This window comes from Naegleria gruberi (genome assembly GCF_000004985.1).
Source record: "Naegleria gruberi genomic scaffold NAEGRscaffold_6, whole genome shotgun sequence".
NCBI lineage: Eukaryota > Heterolobosea > Eutetramitea > Acrasida > Naegleriidae > Naegleria > Naegleria gruberi.
The window spans coordinates 675,426-694,541 of NW_003163321.1; the positions used below are offsets into that span (position 1 = coordinate 675,426).

The 19,116-nt window shown below is 34.0% G+C and overlaps 7 protein-coding genes and 1 non-coding gene across 8 annotated transcripts; 6 read left to right on the top strand and 2 right to left on the bottom strand.

Annotated features, from left to right (window-relative positions):
• Positions 1–17: 17 nt before the first annotated feature.
• NAEGRDRAFT_77247 (alanine aminotransferase) lies at positions 18–1,758 on the bottom strand. Its single transcript, XM_002681516.1, has 2 exons — positions 1,712–1,758; positions 18–1,529 (listed from the first exon to the last, which is right to left on the bottom strand). Exon 2 carries the CDS (start codon positions 1,523–1,525, stop codon positions 47–49), a length of 1,479 nt encoding a protein of 492 aa, XP_002681562.1. The 5' UTR covers positions 1,526–1,529; positions 1,712–1,758; the 3' UTR covers positions 18–46.
• Positions 1,759–2,304: 546 nt separating this feature from the next.
• Positions 2,305–3,263, bottom strand: NAEGRDRAFT_63456 (ras family small GTPase; the record flags this gene model as incomplete). Its single annotated transcript, XM_002681517.1, has 5 exons — positions 2,305–2,670; positions 2,759–2,783; positions 2,909–2,977; positions 3,020–3,066; positions 3,153–3,263. 5 exons carry the CDS (start codon positions 3,261–3,263, stop codon positions 2,305–2,307), a joined length of 618 nt encoding a protein of 205 aa, XP_002681563.1.
• A 457-nt stretch (positions 3,264–3,720) lies between these two features.
• On the top strand, positions 3,721–5,395 carry NAEGRDRAFT_57031 (uncharacterized protein). Its single transcript, XM_002681376.1, has 2 exons — positions 3,721–3,910; positions 4,000–5,395. Exon 2 carries the CDS (start codon positions 4,804–4,806, stop codon positions 5,293–5,295), a length of 492 nt encoding a protein of 163 aa, XP_002681422.1. The 5' UTR covers positions 3,721–3,910; positions 4,000–4,803; the 3' UTR covers positions 5,296–5,395.
• A 633-nt stretch (positions 5,396–6,028) lies between these two features.
• Positions 6,029–11,533, top strand: NAEGRDRAFT_46450 (uncharacterized protein; the record flags this gene model as incomplete). The annotated part of the gene is made up of 3 exons (XM_002681377.1): positions 6,029–8,046; positions 8,871–9,016; positions 10,047–11,533. The coding sequence occupies 3 exons, from the start codon at positions 6,029–6,031 to the stop codon at positions 11,531–11,533; spliced, it is 3,651 nt and encodes a 1,216-aa protein (XP_002681423.1).
• NAEGRDRAFT_t85 lies at positions 9,380–9,453 on the top strand. The gene has a single exon. It is a non-coding gene; the product is annotated as a tRNA-Arg (tRNA).
• Positions 11,534–13,451: 1,918 nt separating the features above from the next.
• NAEGRDRAFT_63461 (uncharacterized protein) lies at positions 13,452–13,835 on the top strand (the record flags this gene model as incomplete). Its single annotated transcript, XM_002681378.1, has 1 exon — positions 13,452–13,835. The coding sequence occupies one exon, from the start codon at positions 13,452–13,454 to the stop codon at positions 13,833–13,835; it is 384 nt and encodes a 127-aa protein (XP_002681424.1).
• Positions 13,836–14,982: 1,147 nt separating this feature from the next.
• Positions 14,983–15,931, top strand: NAEGRDRAFT_78444 (uncharacterized protein). Its single transcript, XM_002681379.1, has 2 exons — positions 14,983–15,312; positions 15,433–15,931. Exons 1-2 carry the CDS (start codon positions 14,986–14,988, stop codon positions 15,898–15,900), a joined length of 795 nt encoding a protein of 264 aa, XP_002681425.1. The 5' UTR covers positions 14,983–14,985; the 3' UTR covers positions 15,901–15,931.
• Positions 15,932–16,020: 89 nt separating this feature from the next.
• NAEGRDRAFT_63463 (uncharacterized protein) lies at positions 16,021–18,630 on the top strand (the record flags this gene model as incomplete). Its single annotated transcript, XM_002681380.1, has 1 exon — positions 16,021–18,630. The coding sequence occupies one exon, from the start codon at positions 16,021–16,023 to the stop codon at positions 18,628–18,630; it is 2,610 nt and encodes an 869-aa protein (XP_002681426.1).
• Between the last annotated feature and the right edge of the window lie 486 nt (positions 18,631–19,116).

Here is a 19,116-nt window from a genome sequence, read left to right on the forward strand (position 1 = left end):
AAATATACTACAAGTGTAAATATTTAAAGATTAAAATAAAAGAGATTTACTTGTATTGCTTCATGAACTTGTCGTGGAATTTGGCCAAAGTTTGGACAACACCTTCAATTTGTTCTTCGCTTGGTAAAATGGTAGTTCTAAAGTGATAAGTACCTGGCTTTTGTTGGAAACCAGAACCTGGAACGACACAGATACCAGTTTCTTCCAACAATTCCAAAACGTACATCAAATCTGGAGCAACACCCATTTCCTTAGCCTTTTGAATGGCCTTTTCTGGGAGAGTAATTTGTGGGAAAGCATACATGGCACCTTCAACTGGTTGGCAACTAACACCTTCCAAACTGTTCAACATCTTGACCAACTTTTCAGCTCTTCTCTTCAAGCTATTCAAAATATTGTCTCTTTCAGCAACATATTCTTGGTATGAGGCTTCACCTTGAGATGGTGGACGAACCATCAAATCAACCATAATTTGACCATCAGCATTTGGACAGAGATTGACACTACTAATCTTGTACAATTCTTCCTTAACAGCTGGATCAATAGCTTCACTCAATTGGAAGTAACCACCTCTTCTACCACATTCACCAATGAAACCCTTAGAAACACTGTGGAAACTGACCATTTCCAATTCCTTTTGAAGTCCCATTTCATAGGCAATCTTGTTGAATGAGTAGAATGGCTTCTTACCATTAGTGTAGTTATTTTCTTGATAAACTTCATCAGCCAACAAGACAACTCCCTTATTGACACAGAATTGAATAATTTGTTCCATATCCTTTCTTTCCAAAACTTGACCAGTTGGATTACCTGGGTTAATAATGACCAAAGCACGAACATTTTGACCATTCTTAATAGCTTGTTCATAAGCTCTTTCCAATTCTGGCATACCCAAACCCCATCCTTTTTCTTCTTCAAGATAGTATGGAACTTGAGAACCACCACACAAATCAATAGTGGCAGAGTAGAGTGGATATTGTGGAATTGGAATCATGATACCGTCCTTTTCATTTCTAATGAGCATCTTCAAGCACAATTGAACACCTGGAGAAGCACCATCAGTCAAGAAGATTCTATCAGTTTGAATGGTTCCCTTAGCAAGTCCATCTCTATTTTCAATGAATTCAACAACATCATCACGAACAAATTCGTAACCTTGAGAGTGAGTATAAGCACCAGTTGACTTGGCATCAATGTGGCTCATAATTCTTTGAGCTCTATCCAAAACATCAGCATTGAACAATTGAGACAATTGGCTTGACTTGGAAGAATCACCCATCAAGTGAGAAGCAGTCAACAATGAGAGAACATTACGATGGAAAGACAATGGCTTTTGCTTCAATTGTTGTGGATTACCAATGTTGCAGTAGACAATTCCTTGGAATGGGAATTTGGATGGATTTGTCTTTAATTCGTGTTCAATTTGATTAGCACGAATGACGACCTTACCACGGACAGCATAGGAAGTCTTCAAAATGTTTTGATTGATATTTGAGGTAGAGAGGGCTTTCTTAATACCTTGCATTTCTGTTTAATTTAACATTATTGTTAGTATTATGATGAATTGATTGCATATGTGAGAGTATCAAGTTCATGCAGTATTATCAAGTGCAATGCAATTTAAATACAATTAGTGTTCGGGATGAAATTTAAAGAATGAACAAGATGATTAATACATTCACTATTACACGAACAATCAGCTACATACCTATCGTATTTGCAGAATAATTCATATTTCAATCAATATATTAATAACCAATAACAACAATTTTTTTCAATCATAATTGTTAATCATCATCATCCGATATTAAATATTTAAAAGTATAAAAATAACATCATATCCATCGCACCATACATTTCAAAAACCATCGGATCATCAGTAAAATTAGACGATGCAAAGAAGCAGCGAAAATTGTTTATCGTACAAGATCGAAAAAAATTTATCATCATCAAACCATGAATAAAAAAATCGCAAAAAGATACAGTACCTTCTTTGGTGTATTTTTTTTAACGCTTTTCTTGTTTGTCCGCTGATTTGTTGGTGCAAATATTGGCTGTGAATCTGGCATGAAGATTACAAAAAGTTAAAGAGGCAAAGTCGGAAAGGAAAGGATCCGTTACAAGATGTGAAACTGTAGTGTCGGATTTTTTGGATTTGATTGGATGTAGAGTACCGTTCGAGTCAATTGAAACCGAGTTAGTGATCTATGTCAAATTTTAACAAATTGTAAAACAATGTGAAAATCAGCTTTTTAAATTGATTATTACTAAAATTTGTATTATTTTGTTATTTCTTATAATTATTTACATTAAAAGACACTTTTCGTCCTTTCCACCTGATTTTTTAACTTTTGCAAAAACTTGAGAGGCACAATCATTAAAGATTTCTTCCACATTCATTCTAGTCTTGGCACTTGCTTCATAGAATTGAATTCCTCCAAAACGTTGACATAGTTCAGTAGATTCCTCTTTTGTAACAGCTCTGTCACTTTCCAAATCTGATTTATTTGCAACCAGAATAATGGCAATGCTATTCTTGGCATTGGAATATTCAGATTCCTCAAGTCCTTTAGTTTGTAAAATGTGATCAATAAATTGGTAAGCTTCTTCAAAACTGGAACGATTTGTAATACTGTAAACAATTATGTATCCTTCTCCTTGTCTGATATACTATTTGTTTCGAATATGTAAGAATATGTAAAAAAACAGGGAAATTAATAAAAAACAATAAATTGAAAGAATTTTTCATGAAAATTACCTGATCTCTCAAAGTGTGAAATTCTCTATATTGTTGTTGTTATTGTTGTTGTGATTTAAATTATGAAAATTAAAGAAGAAAGGTCATGGTTTCATATCCGATAATATTGTCCAATTAGTTTCATCACATGATGATGAATTTAAAACTTACTCCTGACCAGCAGTATCCAAAATATCCAAAATTACTTCCTTTTTATCAATTATAGCATCTTTACGATAACTTTCATTATTCGAAACTTTATCCTTCCATTAAATTACTTACGAATCTTCCAAGGTTGGGTCATAATGTTCAACAAAAACATTTTGAATCTTTGCAAAATTAAATTATTTTCTAATTGATGAATGATAACTAACCAACTGAACAACATTCGTATAAATTATTATTCGAAACTTACTTGTACAATTAGAGCACTTTTCCCCACACCACCCGAACCGAAGACTACGATTTTAACTTCTTCCTTGCTTTTTTCCTTCTTCTTCTTTTCTGCCTTTTTGACAGGTGGCATTTTTTATTTGTTTTTGTTTGGCAAATTCACAGAAGGAAACTTGACTGTTGGATGCACCGACTTGTCAAACGATTGAATCACAATATCTTGTTGTATTAATTTCATTATCTTCTATTGAAAATCATACATTCGAACAATGTTTCCAATAATTTTGAGAAGATTGTTTACAATAAACAATTTATTCTTTTTTTTAGACTTGCTCCTTTGTTAAAACATTCAAATCATCAATTACTCGTTTTTCAAACTCCAATAGAGGCACAACTGCCAAATGTCGTTAGCAATCCTTTTTGTTCATGTCTCCATCATGAATTTACTTTTCCAATTCTAAATGAATCTTCTCCAAAACAGAATCATCTTTTCTTTATATAAACAAGAAATGGGCAATCTCGAAAGATAAAATCAAATAATTATTAAGTGCGAAGTTGCTGTCTCACAATAAACCATTCAAACTATTAAAAAAACAACAACTCACGAATTGCAAGATTTTCTTGTTACTCTAATCTGATTCTCTCTACCTGCCACCTTGCAAGGTACTAAAACACATCACTGACAGTTGGCAGTTTTCACGTTACTTATTCAAAGAGAGATCTCCAGTTACACAACTTGCTACTACTAACCAGATAGGTTCATCAAGACACATTGTGAAAGTAAGTGTTTTTCTTCATTTTGTTAAAGAAAAAAACCTCAAACTATTCTTCATCAAACTTGCACACAAATGAAAACTTCAATAAGAAAGGAAGCAAAATTTCCCGCCTCTTTCTTAACAAGTAGAAATCATCATCATCACCAACCCAAAGGAAAGGAAGAATTATCTTCAAGAAGCAAAAGACAACGAAGAATATCTGAGGGTAGTAATACTTATAATAATAATTGTATTCTTCAAATATCAACAGTATACAAGAAGAGTGAAGAACCTCCGCTCTTATTAACAAGCCTTTCGAGTGATCAATTACTTGCAGACAACGCAAAAAAGCCTGCAATTTCTTCATCATTAACAATTGAAAACAATTTGGAGGACAATATAATATCCAAATATAGTCATCAGGAAAATATTCAAGAAACCAGTAATAATCGTTCAACCCTTAATCATCAACAACCCATTGCAAGTTTGCATCATCATCAAGAAGAAGAAGATCATTTCCAATTTTCATCAGCCTTGCAAAATCTCTCTCTTCCACAACCTCCTTATCAACAATATCAATATAATATTAATAATAATATCAATAATAATATTGAAAATTCTCAACTATCAAATAGTGTATCATATTCAAATCAAGAAGAAGAATATCAACAACCAATACTTGTATTCACTTCAGCTTCACCTCCTGTAAATTTTCAATCTTTAGATCTGTATCATCAATATCAATATTATCATAATCAACAACAGAGATTAAGATCACAATCCTTACCACTTCCAAGACAGCAACATCGACAAGTAATTAAAACTTTTCAATTAACTTCAACTCTAGACGAAAGAAATATTCAACAATTTCAACAAGAACAAAAACTTCCAACCCAATTACTACTACCTTTGAAAATCATGTCCAATACTACTGATACCCATTCGAATCTTGAAGTTATTCAACAACATGACAATTCATCAGTTTCGGTGAGTCCACTGTCGCCAATGCCTCTACTTGCAGATAGTGGAAATCTAGATAATTATAAGGATCAATTTATAGCAATTATAAAAGAGGGCTCTTCTGAATTGTTAGATAGTGAGAAAGAATGCTTTGACATTCTTGGAACGTGCCCAAAATCTAATACGAAAGCTGCCTATTGGTATGGTAAATATGGTGGCCCATTCACATGGAAATATACTGGTGTGCCAATAGACGATTTAGATTTGGTGTGTAGAATGCACGACCAGAGATTACCATTGAAATTTGTAAAGAAACTTGTAAATCTTATTCGAAAGCATTATGGAGACAAACAGTTAAGCAAAGATGCCCTGAGCTACATTAAAAAGATAGATGGCATAGGCTTTAGAATAATAGAACCAATTTACATGACATTCTTTGGCTGTTTCTAACTTGAGCTCAATGTTTCGTCCTTGCATTATTCGAAACGAAACTATGAAACTTCCACAATAAATTCACAAGATCACTTGATAAAATATCTTTCATTTGCCACTAAATGGAACCTTCTTATCAAAAACAAAATATGTCTGTACAGACAACTAACATGTTTCCAAATTTATAATTACATCATCCGTTGTTGGGAACTGAAGTTTGAGCAATCTCCCTGCACGTAAAACTTTCATAAAAAAATTGAAAGAATCATCATCAACAATCTCTCACTTGTTATTGTGTCAAGTTTCGAATACACATTCTATACAACAATCTATTATTCGAAACAATAGTATTGTATCACATTGTGTTCATCCAACAAGAAACAAAATCACTCACCACTCTAAAAAAAAACCGCCAATTTCGAACTGTAAATTTCCGTATTTTTTTCTCTTGTTGGAAAAATAGATAACTTCATCATCGAGCGCGAAAAAGATTTTACAATCAATTTTGTTGTACTTTGAAAAAGCATCTTTATCATCATTATATATTTTGGATATTATATTGGATCGGGAAGAAGGCTAAGATTCTACCTCTTTCTCTCTGATCAATTTTTCATCTTCATATATTGAATTAATTTTTGCCTGAATGATTTTGTAATCCTCAATAATAATAATAATCAGAATTATGGAAAATCCAGAACATTTAACTATTAATCGAATTAATAATAATAATAATAGAGGCTCATTGATGATGATGAGGGTAAATTCATCCCCATTATCGCCCAATACTACTACTGGCTCAACAGCTTCAGCAACATCACCATCGACGACGTTGAACGATTCGAATTTATCTTTGGATGAACTTGATTCGTTAAGTAGTGCATCTTCGATGCATTCGAATACAATACTATTGAATCAATTTGTGGCAGCCGCTTCTAAAAAGACAAGAAAGAGTAGACCTACTAGTAATGACAGTATTGATGGGTTACCTCAAATTGGAATTACTAATGAATTTGGAAATGTAAAGAGAGTAGCAAGTCCTCAGGAGGATGAAGAAAGTTTTGTGATGAGTGATTCTTCAAAGAGTGGAATGACCAGTAATACATCGAGGTCTTCCTTCTCTTCAATGAATTCTTCATTCTTTGAGGAGTTGGAGGCACAATTTATGAATACATCGAGGTCAATACACTTGATTCATTTATTATTGCATCCAGTGACAAAGGAATTATTCAGACAATACTGTATCAAGACGAGGGTTTGCGAGCTCTTTGATTGCCTGGAGGAAATTAGATTGTATTATGTGGCAATCGATACATTTAAAACACAATCTCATAAGAGAAAGATTGAGGAAATGAAACATTTACTCAACACGAATCAAAATTCTCCCAAGATCAGTGCCTCCTCTGAGAATATGTCTGTTTCTTCTAGTACTGATTCTCTTAAAAGGAAGAATAGAATGTCATTATCAGCGAGTGGTACCAAACTCTTTTCAAACAAACGTCAATCAGTAGCTCTCCTCTTTAATAATAATAGTAATTTGATGGAATTATTGCAGGAGAAAATTCATCAGGATAAGAATATGGATGAGGAAATTTCATTTATGGGATTATTTTCACTTGGAACACAGGAAAAGGATCAAATTACAATAGAAGATATATCAAAAGAGGAGAGGGATTCCCTCAAGGAAAAGGCACAGAAAATATTCGACTCTTTTCTCTCTCCCAAATCAAATAGAGAAGTCAACATTGATAGCACACTCCGTTCTTCAATAGAGACCAACTTGAAAAATCTCGATTCAGACCACTCTCTGTTTGAGAAACTTTATGAGGAATTACGTCTATTAATTCTAAGACAACTCAAAACTGACGTGTTGTTCAGGTTTGAAAAATCATCAGATTGGACCACCTTCCTCTCTGATACTCATAATGTTTCAGTGGTGGAACAAGTTATGGATTATAGTAACTCTGTTTGGTCAGCCAATGCAGATTTTGGAGGATTTAAACGAATGACCAAGAGGGATTGTGTCAGAGATTATGTCAAAAAGGAAGACTTTTCATTCATGAAACATGTTTTATTTGCACCTCTTCCACATTGGAAAAATCTTACAAATACCAAAGCAACCAATTCTCCCTTCTCAACATCCTACTCGAAGGGAAAGTACTTCATTGATCAAGAATCAATTCGATTGAAATTTGGATGTCTCAAAGAAACAGCCACTCTTCCTTTCAGTGCTGAGGAAGTTTTTGCAGCCATTCACTCTAAACTCTTCCAATCCATCACAGATGACACTCTCAATGTCGATGACTCGATATTTTGTCTCAAGAGCTTCTCTCACCGTGTAGTAGAAGGTATTCTACCAACTGACATAAGCAAGTTTTCTTTCAATTTGCCAATTCCACTTTCAAATCAAAGAGGTTGTTATCAAGCTCACTCTACAATTTATGAACCAGAGTCGAAACGATATTATTATTTCAGCAAACCAATTCTATTCAATGAAAATTACTCTTTCGAAAAAGAGTCTGTACAGTGCTATTCATTCAATATGGTTTGTGTGGAAAAGGTTGATGACAGAAATTGTAAATACTACAGTGCTTTTATATCCAACTTTGGAGGAATTTTGAAACACTTCTCCACCAAGGTTTTTAAGAGAATTGCTTGGAAACGATCGAGTCAAACTCGAAAGTCTATGATAGAAAAGCTCACTGAAAATCGAGATAGTTTATACAATAATACTAGAGATGGCTACGACACTTGTCTGGATAATCTCAAGAGGTATCAATCATGCTCCAATATTTCACTAGATTTCCCAAAAACCTTTTCAGAGTTTCAAGAACGATTTTGCAAATACTATTAAAAATCCAACAATCTTCCAAAATCATGAATTCTTCTTACAAGCAGAGCCATCAAGGATCTTCCTCTCATGAACACAGATGTATCGTTTTGACAATTTGAAATGATGAGATATCTATTATCTGCCACAGTTGCCAAGAGTCTGAACTCTTCGTCTCCAACATTAAAAGTAGCTCTCCACACTGAATATTGATCGTAGCCCTTCTTTAGGAGCATTAAAACCATTTCCTTCTCTTCTGGAATTGTACATTCATGACCAAGAAGTGTTACTGTTGCAGGAGAATTTCCCTCGTGTGGTCTTAGATGTATTGTATTGAATAACTTGGTAAGATCTTCTTCGGAGGGTATTTGTTTCTCCTCTTCTGCATTTAATGGTTTTGGCCAATAGCCTAAAATTGCATGTTCCTTAGAATCGAATATGAGAGCTTGCTTAGCTCCACTAAAATCACCTGATTTGATCAAGTGATTCTTGAGGAAGATTGGATATCTTGAATGAGCTTTGGCATCATATTGGTCTACAGAAAATGACTTTTCCAAAGTTAATTTTACACTCACTGCCTCATTAGGATTAGAAACAAGTTTTGGATCACCATCTTCTGCTCTTCCCAAGAAAACATGAGGTCTCACATCATTTCCATCACCAATTCTAAATATCAAATCTTCAGTATTTGAGAGATTGATATCTTCTGAACAATTTTCAAAAGGCTTTGATCTCCTCACAATATAAACTTCCTCCTCTCCCTTAGCACAAACATAATCATGAACACAATCCAAAGTATGTCCTTGTTGCCCTGCAACAACCATAAAATCTTCCGATCGTATCTCCCTAAAGCAAACAGCTTCTCCATACCTAACACTTCTCAAGCCATCAGAAAGCAAGCCTCCAGGCAAGGTGATAGAAAAGCACAAACCCTTAAAGTTGATGGTATCATAACGTTCAAAGAAATACAACTGCTCGCCTCCCTTACCAAATACAAAATCATTTCCTAGGTTTGGTTCCTTACCGGGAGCTTCAAAGAATTTGAGATGGACACTTGAGCCAATTAAGAGTTCTTGTGGAGACATTTTTTTTAAAGTTTAATAAAGAAGTTTTCCCGCCAAAATCGTAAATCAACAAAATATTTAAAGAGATTTCTATCTGCCTAGTAATAATAAATTCTTGTAAAATCCCACTAAAATTGAATTTCAAACAATTAAACTCAATTTCCTCCTCGTTTATTACATGGTTTCATTAGTTTCGAAAAATCAATGTAAAGCCGTCATAGCTCAGTTGGATAGAGCACAGGACTTCTAATCCTGGGGTCGTGGGTTCGAGCCCCATTGTCGGTATCTGATTTTTGTGCATTTGTTTTTAAGTTTTCAAAATATCTTATTATTTTAATTTCTTTTTCATATGATTATTATTCAACTTCACTAATATTGAGTGGTTCTAGCCATTATTAGCCAATTTTTTCTTTTTTTTATGAAAGAAACAAGAAGCAGCATGGAAGCTAACAAAAGGATTCCTCTCCAGTTGGTTTCCAATATTAGTTCGCCCAACTGTTCTTCACCCATAAGACACCAAAGGTTACCTTTAATGAGTGTTCAATAATAAGGGCTTAGGTTCGTTCTCTTCTCATAAAAAGATGTTAAACAAATGCTTAGCCAAGCAGCTTTGAAAAAAACAATGCAACTCAATTACCTTTTGTTTGGAAAGCAAAGTGGTGTTGACTTGCATCCACTCAAAGTTGTTACCAGCGATGGTTTCATTCAGTTTAATTCTGCATCACTTTCTAATAACAATGCTCATCATTCGAATAGACTATTCTTCTCTTCACTCAACAAAACCAGAATAATAGTTTCAATTCTAATAGTTGTCATCCTCTTTATTCTTCTGAGACACTTCACCTCTCCAAAACATCAACAACATGCCATCTTTCTAGAGTTTGCCAAATTATTAACAAATCCTTCAAACTCAATTGACCAAACCAGAGAAGGAACCTACGCTTGGTACAGGTACCAGTTAGAAAAGAACAATAGATTGGGTAACACACTCTTCAAAGACCCAATCATGACAAGATTAGGTTTCCAGTCAACCTCCACAACAAGTAAAGAGTTGTTTCACTACTTTCGAACATTTAAAACCAAAGAAAAGTGTTCGAAACAACATACATGTAAAATTTATGCAGACAAGACAGCTGGTGAGTTCTTAGAAGAAGGTGTACCATTGGATGCTGTTCTTCATCATTGTTTCTATGGAGAACCTTTCTTTTTGAATTCACTATTGGATGAAGCATCAATTGTGAAGGAATTTCAACATGAAATTGTGGATTCGAATGGAAAATTGAAACGAAACGAAATGTTTACTCATGCGCAGGATATTCTATTACATTCCCATAGGATGGACGAAAGCCAAGGCGAGAAAATGTGGAGAGGAATGAGAAGATTGTCACTTCTCATGTGCAGTGAAGCTGTCGTTGTGAATCAACTTGAAAAATTATCACAAAATCCAAATTCACTCCTTCCTCAAATGTCAATGGAAAAATTTGCCCAGTCAACTGCAGATATCTCAATTTGTTTTCTTTCTACATGCTCTGTTTGGGTTAATTATCAATATAATTACATGTCTCTTTCAAATTCTGATAAATTTGGTACGAAACCCTTCTCCAAAAATAAGGGAATTTGCTCCTTCATTTCCAATTGTGATAGAGGAGGAACAGAACTCAAACAACGTTATGAACTATTGCAATATCTTTCCAAGTACATTCCAGTGAAACAATTTGGCAAATGTGGCAAGAATTCACAAGAAGGAAAAGGCGGGAAACCTTTCGAATTGGAAAATAATTGTCGATTCTATTATGCAGCTGAGAATTCCATTACAAAAGATTATGTCACTGAGAAATTCTTTGAAGGAATCAAAGCACTGGAAAATGGAGCTAGAATGATCATGTTGTATCGTGGGGCTCCAAATTTGAGAATTGATTTCGGATTTCCAAAGAGTTTGTTTATTGACCAATCGGATTTCCAATCTGTTGATGAATTGGGAAGATTTTTGAAGAAACTAAATGAAGATGATCAAGCATTTGAGGAATATTTCAATAGAATGATTATTCAGGAAAGAAGCAAAGTCGATAGTGCACTTGCTGGTTTCGAATATCGTTTAGGTTCGAATATTCCATGTAGAATTTGTAAGATAATAGGACAAATGAAATTGGCAAGATATCTATTATTCAAAATTGGATTCCAATCAACAAATAGACCAAAAATTAATTTGAAAGAATGGAATAATTTCAAATATCAAAGATTTTCATCTTTTTCAGCCGAACGATTGAAAATTCTTGATGAAATTTATTATTATGGATACGAAATCTTTCATAAGGAGAATAACAATCAGAATGAGTTTGGTCGTGGTTGGAACTTTGATAATTAAAGTTTAGTATTAACTATTTCACAAACGAAAGCTCAATAATATTAATTCAGATTACGTTTGCTTTCGAAATTTGTGTTACACTTTCTAATCTTGTCAATGTTTGAAAATCAACTCGTCCCTCTCTTTCTCTCCACTCCTCCAATACTATTCGAATCTTTTCATTCGACTGCCTCAATCGCTCTAAAACATCCTTCAAAGTGAGAAGAGTTTGAATTTGAACCTCCTCAAACAATTCATCAGATAATTCATCATCACACATGGCACTATTAATTTTCAGCAAGATATCCTCCCTAATTGCATTCATATTTGGTAAATTCAATTCGTACACTCCTCCAGGTGTCAAGTAACAATTGATTATTTCCAGAGCCACTAATTTCCTCTTCTTAAAGTTATTGGCCTGTTTAAACTTGGAAATGTCCTTGTATACGAGAACTCCTTCAGGACAGAATGATCTCCTCGAATATTCCAATAACATTTCACAAGTTTCATTCTTATTGAGAATGAACTCCAATTCATTACTAAATATTTCAACTTTTCTCAAATCTTTTGCAATGGCATACAGAACTGGTAAGGTCACCGTTATGAAAATCTCAATCGTACAATACGAAACCATAACCAATCCTGATGGAAACACATGATCAATCATTTTGAAGAAATCCATAGCCAAACACGTATAAATAATAGCTGCACTAATTTGAAGAACCATTGTAACAATAGTCTCCACTTTGATATAGTAGGTATCCTTTTCAGTTTTCAACAACCAAAAGAACGCAAACAGTTCAATTGCTATGTAAATCACATATAGAATGAGGATGGTTATGGTGGTTGGAAATAATGTGTAACAACCTCTTAGGGAGATCATGGCAGCTTCTTGCATGATAAATCTTGCATTTGAAAAGAAAGATTCCTCAATCACTGCAAAAACAAACCAAATCAAAGTTTGAATTCCGTAAATGGTAATAAATATAAAAATTGACCACTTTTTTGAATGTACTATATAATGTGCCTTTCTAAGTAAGAGTTCTCTCTTGTCAATATTATTGTGTAAATCCAAATATTGTTTAAATTCCTTCAGTTTCTGTTGAGGTACTGAGATTAGTCCAGTTGGACTTGTAGGTGAACTTGTGAGCGAAGATGGACTAGTTGGAGATCGTGATAGACTTTCCACCGAAGGTATACTATTCAATTCTTCATTATTCCTATTCGATTCCTTACAATTTTCATCCAGTTCATTTTTTCTCAATTCATTTTCCTTAAAATTTTGAGCTTTAAACCAATTTACTCTCCACTGTGTATAAACTCTCACATTTCTCAAAGTATTTGGTACTGTATAACTTGCTGGCATTACAAAAAACATTAAACTATAAACTAAACATGGAAACAAATCTCTGCCAATCATGTATCTCAACGAATAAACACTCACTATTGAAATACTCGATGCAATTGTGAAATACATGCCTGCTGTTGATCGTGCAATGATGTGAGTCGAATTTCTCTTCCATATGAACCCAAAAATTGAAAGAGTCACTAAGCAAATGTAAAATACGAAAGCAAACCCTGCAAGAATGGGAACCGAAATGGCATCCGGGCATTGGTTAGGAATGTTTCGTTGTCGAGGGACAAGAGTAAGGGAAAGTAACCATGATTCGCATTCTGTAGCATTGCTGTTGTTTATAATTGTATTATTGGTTTGTTGCCTTGTAGAATTGATTTCGTATATTGTTTCTAATAATTTGCTTGCATGTTGATTCATCATTCAAGAGATGTTGTCGTATTTTATTTTAAACTTATGATATCATTGATAGTATATCTCTAAGCTTCCAATAAAAAAGGAGTCTGATTTACTCCATCAAGAAACACATCAATTCACGTAATGAGTTTTTGACGTTTTTATCTCTTATTCGAAACATTGAAAAAAATGTTTCCACATTCACCCTCAAAAACAGTCATGGCCATGATTCAAGGGGGTGATTTAAAGCCAAAGAGTCCTCCTCCATCAACGTTAAGAGGTTTAGTTTCTAATAATTTTGAAAATGAAGTTCAGGAGGTCACTGCAAAATTCATTCAATCTTTGCAAGTTATTCGAAATGAAACTATTGAGCAAGCTAAACAGCAAATTGAAGTGGAGAGACAAGAATTGGAAATGGAAAAGAAAGAATGGGAAATGGAAAAGGAAAGATTATTGAAAATGAATCCAATTCAAGATGAAATTGTTTATTTAGATGTTGGCGGGAAATTGTTTACAACAAGTATTCAAACTTTAAAGAATTGTTATCCAATTCTGGATTGGAAAGTGAATTGAAAGGTAATTTCTTTACCAGTATGTTTTATGGAAGGTTTTCCTTATCAAAAACGAATGAGGGAAGAATTTTCATTGATAGAGATGGTCAACTCTTTGAATATATTATGGAATACTTGAGGAATGGTGAAATTCTATTGGATGATAACTTGCCAGAGCATCAAATATTGAAAAAGAAGATTCTGAGAGAGGCTATGTTTTATAGAATGGAAGATTTGATTATTTATCTGAGTGGAGATTCATCACAGCTTGATTCGAATAACTTGAAAATTGTGGAAGTGAACCAAAAATTTAAGTATGTGAGTGATTTTGATGAGAATGGGTTGTTTTATTGGATTGGAAAGAAGCATTCTCAAAGAACAAAGAAAGATTCTTGGTCAAATCCGTATGAAGGTAAGTGTGAAAATTAACAATTTGTAAAAACTTCAAATTCTTCTTGCAGCTGGATTGGTAAATATCATAACAGATGCCAATTATTACTGTGTGCCAATTCGGGGTGATTTAAATTCCAATAATTTGGCCTATATATTTGAAAGACAAAGTGTCAAATTCAACCATTGCCTCAGCAATTGGTTCTTCATTTGTAATTGACTTGAAAACATTTGAATTTCAGCTTGAAAGAGTGACCCTATCATGTAATTATATGCCAGCTCACTGGTTTAGAGAGATTACAATAGGAGGATCAAACGATGGTGTAGTTTGGAAGTATGCTCGATTGAGGAGAGTTTCGTCCACCTTATTAGATTCCTCTACTTTAGATTCTCAACCAATTAAGAACTGGATCATCGAACCAAGTTCAAATACGGAGTCAGCCTTCAGTTACAGATATTTCAACATTCGTTCATTGTCTCAATCACAAACACTCCTCTCCTCCATTGAATTTTATGGAAAGATTACTACAGTATTACAGTAACTACGCCTCCAACTAACTTCCAACTTACTTCCATTACAATAAAAATCCAAGTATTAACAATGTCATCAACAGCCCTTCACAAAACCACCCCCAAAATACATCCTCTCTATATTATCGAACTTTCCATTTGATTTCCTCAACAATTCACTTCACACAAAGCCTCCTCTCAACTCGATGTCAAATCCAATAAATATCCACCAACAAAAACCTCAATTTCAAAAAATATCCGATTAAAAAAAAATGTTGTACGGTATTGGCACCTCACCTTCATACGGCACAACCTCCTCACAATATCAAGTCAGTTTTGACTCGATGAGTGAGAAGTTTAATGAAAACTTCCCGATCATTTTGCAACAACGTATTCATCCGCAAAATTTCTCTGAAACGATGAATCATTGTTCAAAGATTATGAAGGAACAAATGGCAAATATTCAAACCTCTAGATGGATGGGATTGTTGGTCTTTTTTGTTGTTTTCTTCTGTACTCTTGCATTGACTGGTATTCCATTGTTGGTTTATTTCTTGGCCTATGCTAATAATGATAATAGTGATCCGACTGGTGGTATTGTAAGTTGATTATTTGTTGATCTGATGATGAAATTAATTGAATTTAATATTGACTTTAATATTGAAATAATGATGATGATGATTGTAATTTGATGAAATATAATATATTGTGGAAATTAGTGGGTATGGATTCTCTTCCCACTCTTGTATGTCTTTTTTATTATTGTCCTCATTATGTGGTCAGTTAGAAGAAGACGTCAAATCATCAATTCACATGCTCAATGTAAAACTGCTCTTACTAATTATTTGGAACATGAAAATCAAACAATTTATAATAGAGCTGGAGTTCAATTAGTATTGAGATATGATACCAGAATTATTATGACAAATCGTTATACTATTGCTTTGACTTACAAGTATTTGATGGTATTGCCTTGTATTGATGTTTATATTGCTGGAAACACACCTGTTGTTGTTAATCAAATTCAACCTGTTATCCAACAACCTATTGTCCAACAACCAATTATCACTCAACCAGTTACTTATGATCCAAATGCTTATGGTGGTTATCAACAAGCTACTACTGTTTACTCTCAACCAACTCATCAATATGAAAAGGTTGACAATCCTAACCAACCATTATTGTAAATTATTAATAATACATTTTTATTATTGATTTACAATTTTAGTAATTTTCCTTAAATATATGAAACCCAGATCTACGTAGATTCAACAGTATTGAAAAGGTGAAATTTCATTGTTAGAAAAATGTTTGGAAATGAAACCGTTTCGAGTATGGAGGACATGAATGGCAGCTCAACCAACAAACCAACAGTCGCACAAGCATCATCATCAACTGATAAGAAGTTTTCAATTATTGTAACGAATGAGGAATCAAAAACCTCAACAGATGTGAATCTAATGGTGGATCCGCCACTTTATGAAATTGCAAATGAGAATAACCATCTACATACTACCAATATTGTCAACTCGAGAAGACCCTCTAATAACAGCACTACCTCATCAATGATACATCCCATTCATGCCAAACCACATCCAATCTATGGCAGAAGGGATACCATCTTTACCTTTGATGAGGTAATCACTCATTTGCCAGAAGGAACTAATCAAACTAATCAGCAGCAGCAACTGCCAAGCATTGAAGTGAATGAAAAGCAAAATCCCACACCAGGCAGCAACAATAGTGGGAATTTATTATTTGGATATTGTGGGAGAGGAGTGAGGATTAGTCATGTACTATTAATTCTGTTCATCATTCAAGGATTGGTTGGATTGGTTCCATCCCTCATTCTCATGTACACGAGTGGAAATAGTATTTTGGAAAGAGTTTCTAAATTCCAGGCACAACAAACTCAAACCTATGTGAATTTTGAGATTAGTCGAATTGTTAATACTTCACAATTAGTCATTCAACATATCAGATTTGAGTTGGAGAATGGATTTACACTTTCAAACCTCACAGAAATGACTTTATTTGCAACTTATTTGAGGAATCTTTATGTGAATAGATCTCCACTCACGGCTGTTCAATTTGGCATGTTTATGGATAATTATGTTGGTACATTAGATATTCCTCCAATTTATCCACCAGTAATTGAATATTTGAATGGGACTGGAGATTTATTGTATCACTATAGATTAGAAGAAGATAGCATCGAAAATCCCTTGCAAGATCGATACCTTTACAATGTTGAACCTTTCAGATTCAAACCATCCCATAGACCTTGGTATGTGCCATTTACTCTCCCAAATGCAACAGAAAGAAGATGGTCAGAAATTTATGTTTCCACATTTGGACAGCTCTCTATCAATACTGCAATGCCTGTCTTTGTAAAGGAGAATATTACAGCTGCAGTATTGTCAGGGAAACCAATTGATCAGTTTAATTTTCAAATATGTGATTGTAACCACCCTGATCACTTGTATGGAGTATTTGGAGCTCTGTTCGCACTCAAAGGACTCAATTCATTCCTCAATGACACTTCAAGACCTTACAGCTTTATTAGTTACAGTTTTATTATGCAAAGAAATGGATCTGTCATTGCATCGAGTAGACATAACACGACCACATCCAGTAGCATTCTAGAAGAAGAGGAAGAGATTGATCAAGTTGCAGCCTATATTATCAATCTAGGTCTATTCAAAAATAGTACAATTCCAGGTGAATGCACTTTCAAATTTAGAGGAAAGAATGTAGCCATAACACCAGTCTATGATAATTATGGACTTTCTTGGGCTATTGTCATTGGATCTAAGGATGCAGATATTTTAAAAGAGCTACTATCGAGTGGAATGACTTCAGTTGTGGTTTTTATTGTCATTTTAGTTGCAGGATCCTTAGCATTATTTGTGACTGTACAGTTGTTTGCTCAGCCATTAAATAACGTGCACAGAAAGCTTTCTAAAATTTTGAGTGACAAGAATCTATCAAAGGATTTGTCAAATCCAAAAATTACAACTGCTGGACTGATTTTCTTTGATATTGGAGAAATGGAAAATGGAATTAATTCGCTCAAGAGAGGAGTTTCAGCATTTTCTAAATTTATTTCACCAACAATAATGAAAAAAGTTATTAGAAATGAACATTATTTGGATGTTGGAATGATAATTCAAAACATGTCAATTTTGGTTTTAAGTATTAGTAATTTCTCTCAATTAGCAGAACAAACTGATATTTCTACATTTGTTTCATTAATGACTGATTATTTTGGAAGTTTGACAAAGGTGATGGAAGATCATCGTGGATTAATTGACATGATTACAGGCGAAAGATTGCAAGTAGTGTGGAATGACTCATCCATGCCTGTTGAAGAACATGAAGTGAGAGCATGTAAAGCTGCAATGGAAGCTATAGAAGTTGTTGAAGAATTGAATAACACCTGGATAAAGGAGAAACATTTGGAGATGGATTTTTCAGTGTGTATGAGTATTTCGAGTGGAAATATGATGTATGGTAGCATTGGAAGTGAGCATCGATTGAATTTCACAGCCATGGGAGATGATGTCAATATAGCAGTAAAGTTGGCAAATCTCAATCCACATTATGAGGCCGATATTCTCATTACTGAAAATACCTATCAACATGTAAAGAATGAATTTGTTTGTTACTTTGTGGACTATATAATATTGAATGGAAAGGAAAGTCCAACCATGATCTACAGTTTGGAATGTGAAAGAAGTGTTGCTAGTGACCTTCAGGTAAAAGTAGCAACAGATTTGGAATTGGCACGTAACTATTGGTTCCAAAACAATTATAGAGCCATGTACGATATTTGTGAAAGATTGAGTCTCATTTCTCATTCAAAAATAATTAATAATTTATTGTTAAAAGCAAAAAGAAAAATTACACATAATTAAACCTTATTAGATTTGGAAAGTAGTGTTTGATTTTCATGAGATTCTTCCTCAGAACCATACGATAACTCAGAGTCATCTGTGTGATGGTTATTGTTACTGGTACTGTATTGAGAAGATACAGGACGACGAGCCATTTGAATATCCATCTTTCCAATTCTATTTCTTTCTTGTTCAAATTTCTTCTCAGCACGATATGCATTCACATTATCAACAATGGCCTTGATGAGCAGGGAAATCAACATGATAGCAATAATGGGTCCAAACATTGTAACCATAGCAACTGGAACATTAGGATTATGAATGGTTGTCTTGCAATATTGGAAAATCATATTGGTTGCAGTGAATCCAGGAGTAAATGTTTGCATACTTTTCAGTTCAGCACCATTCTTGAATAGAATTGTTGTTTCAGGACCTTCGGAACTTGATTTAGCTGATCCACCTCCAAAAGTTTTGACATTTGAAAGTAAACTTGTTGGATAAATGACT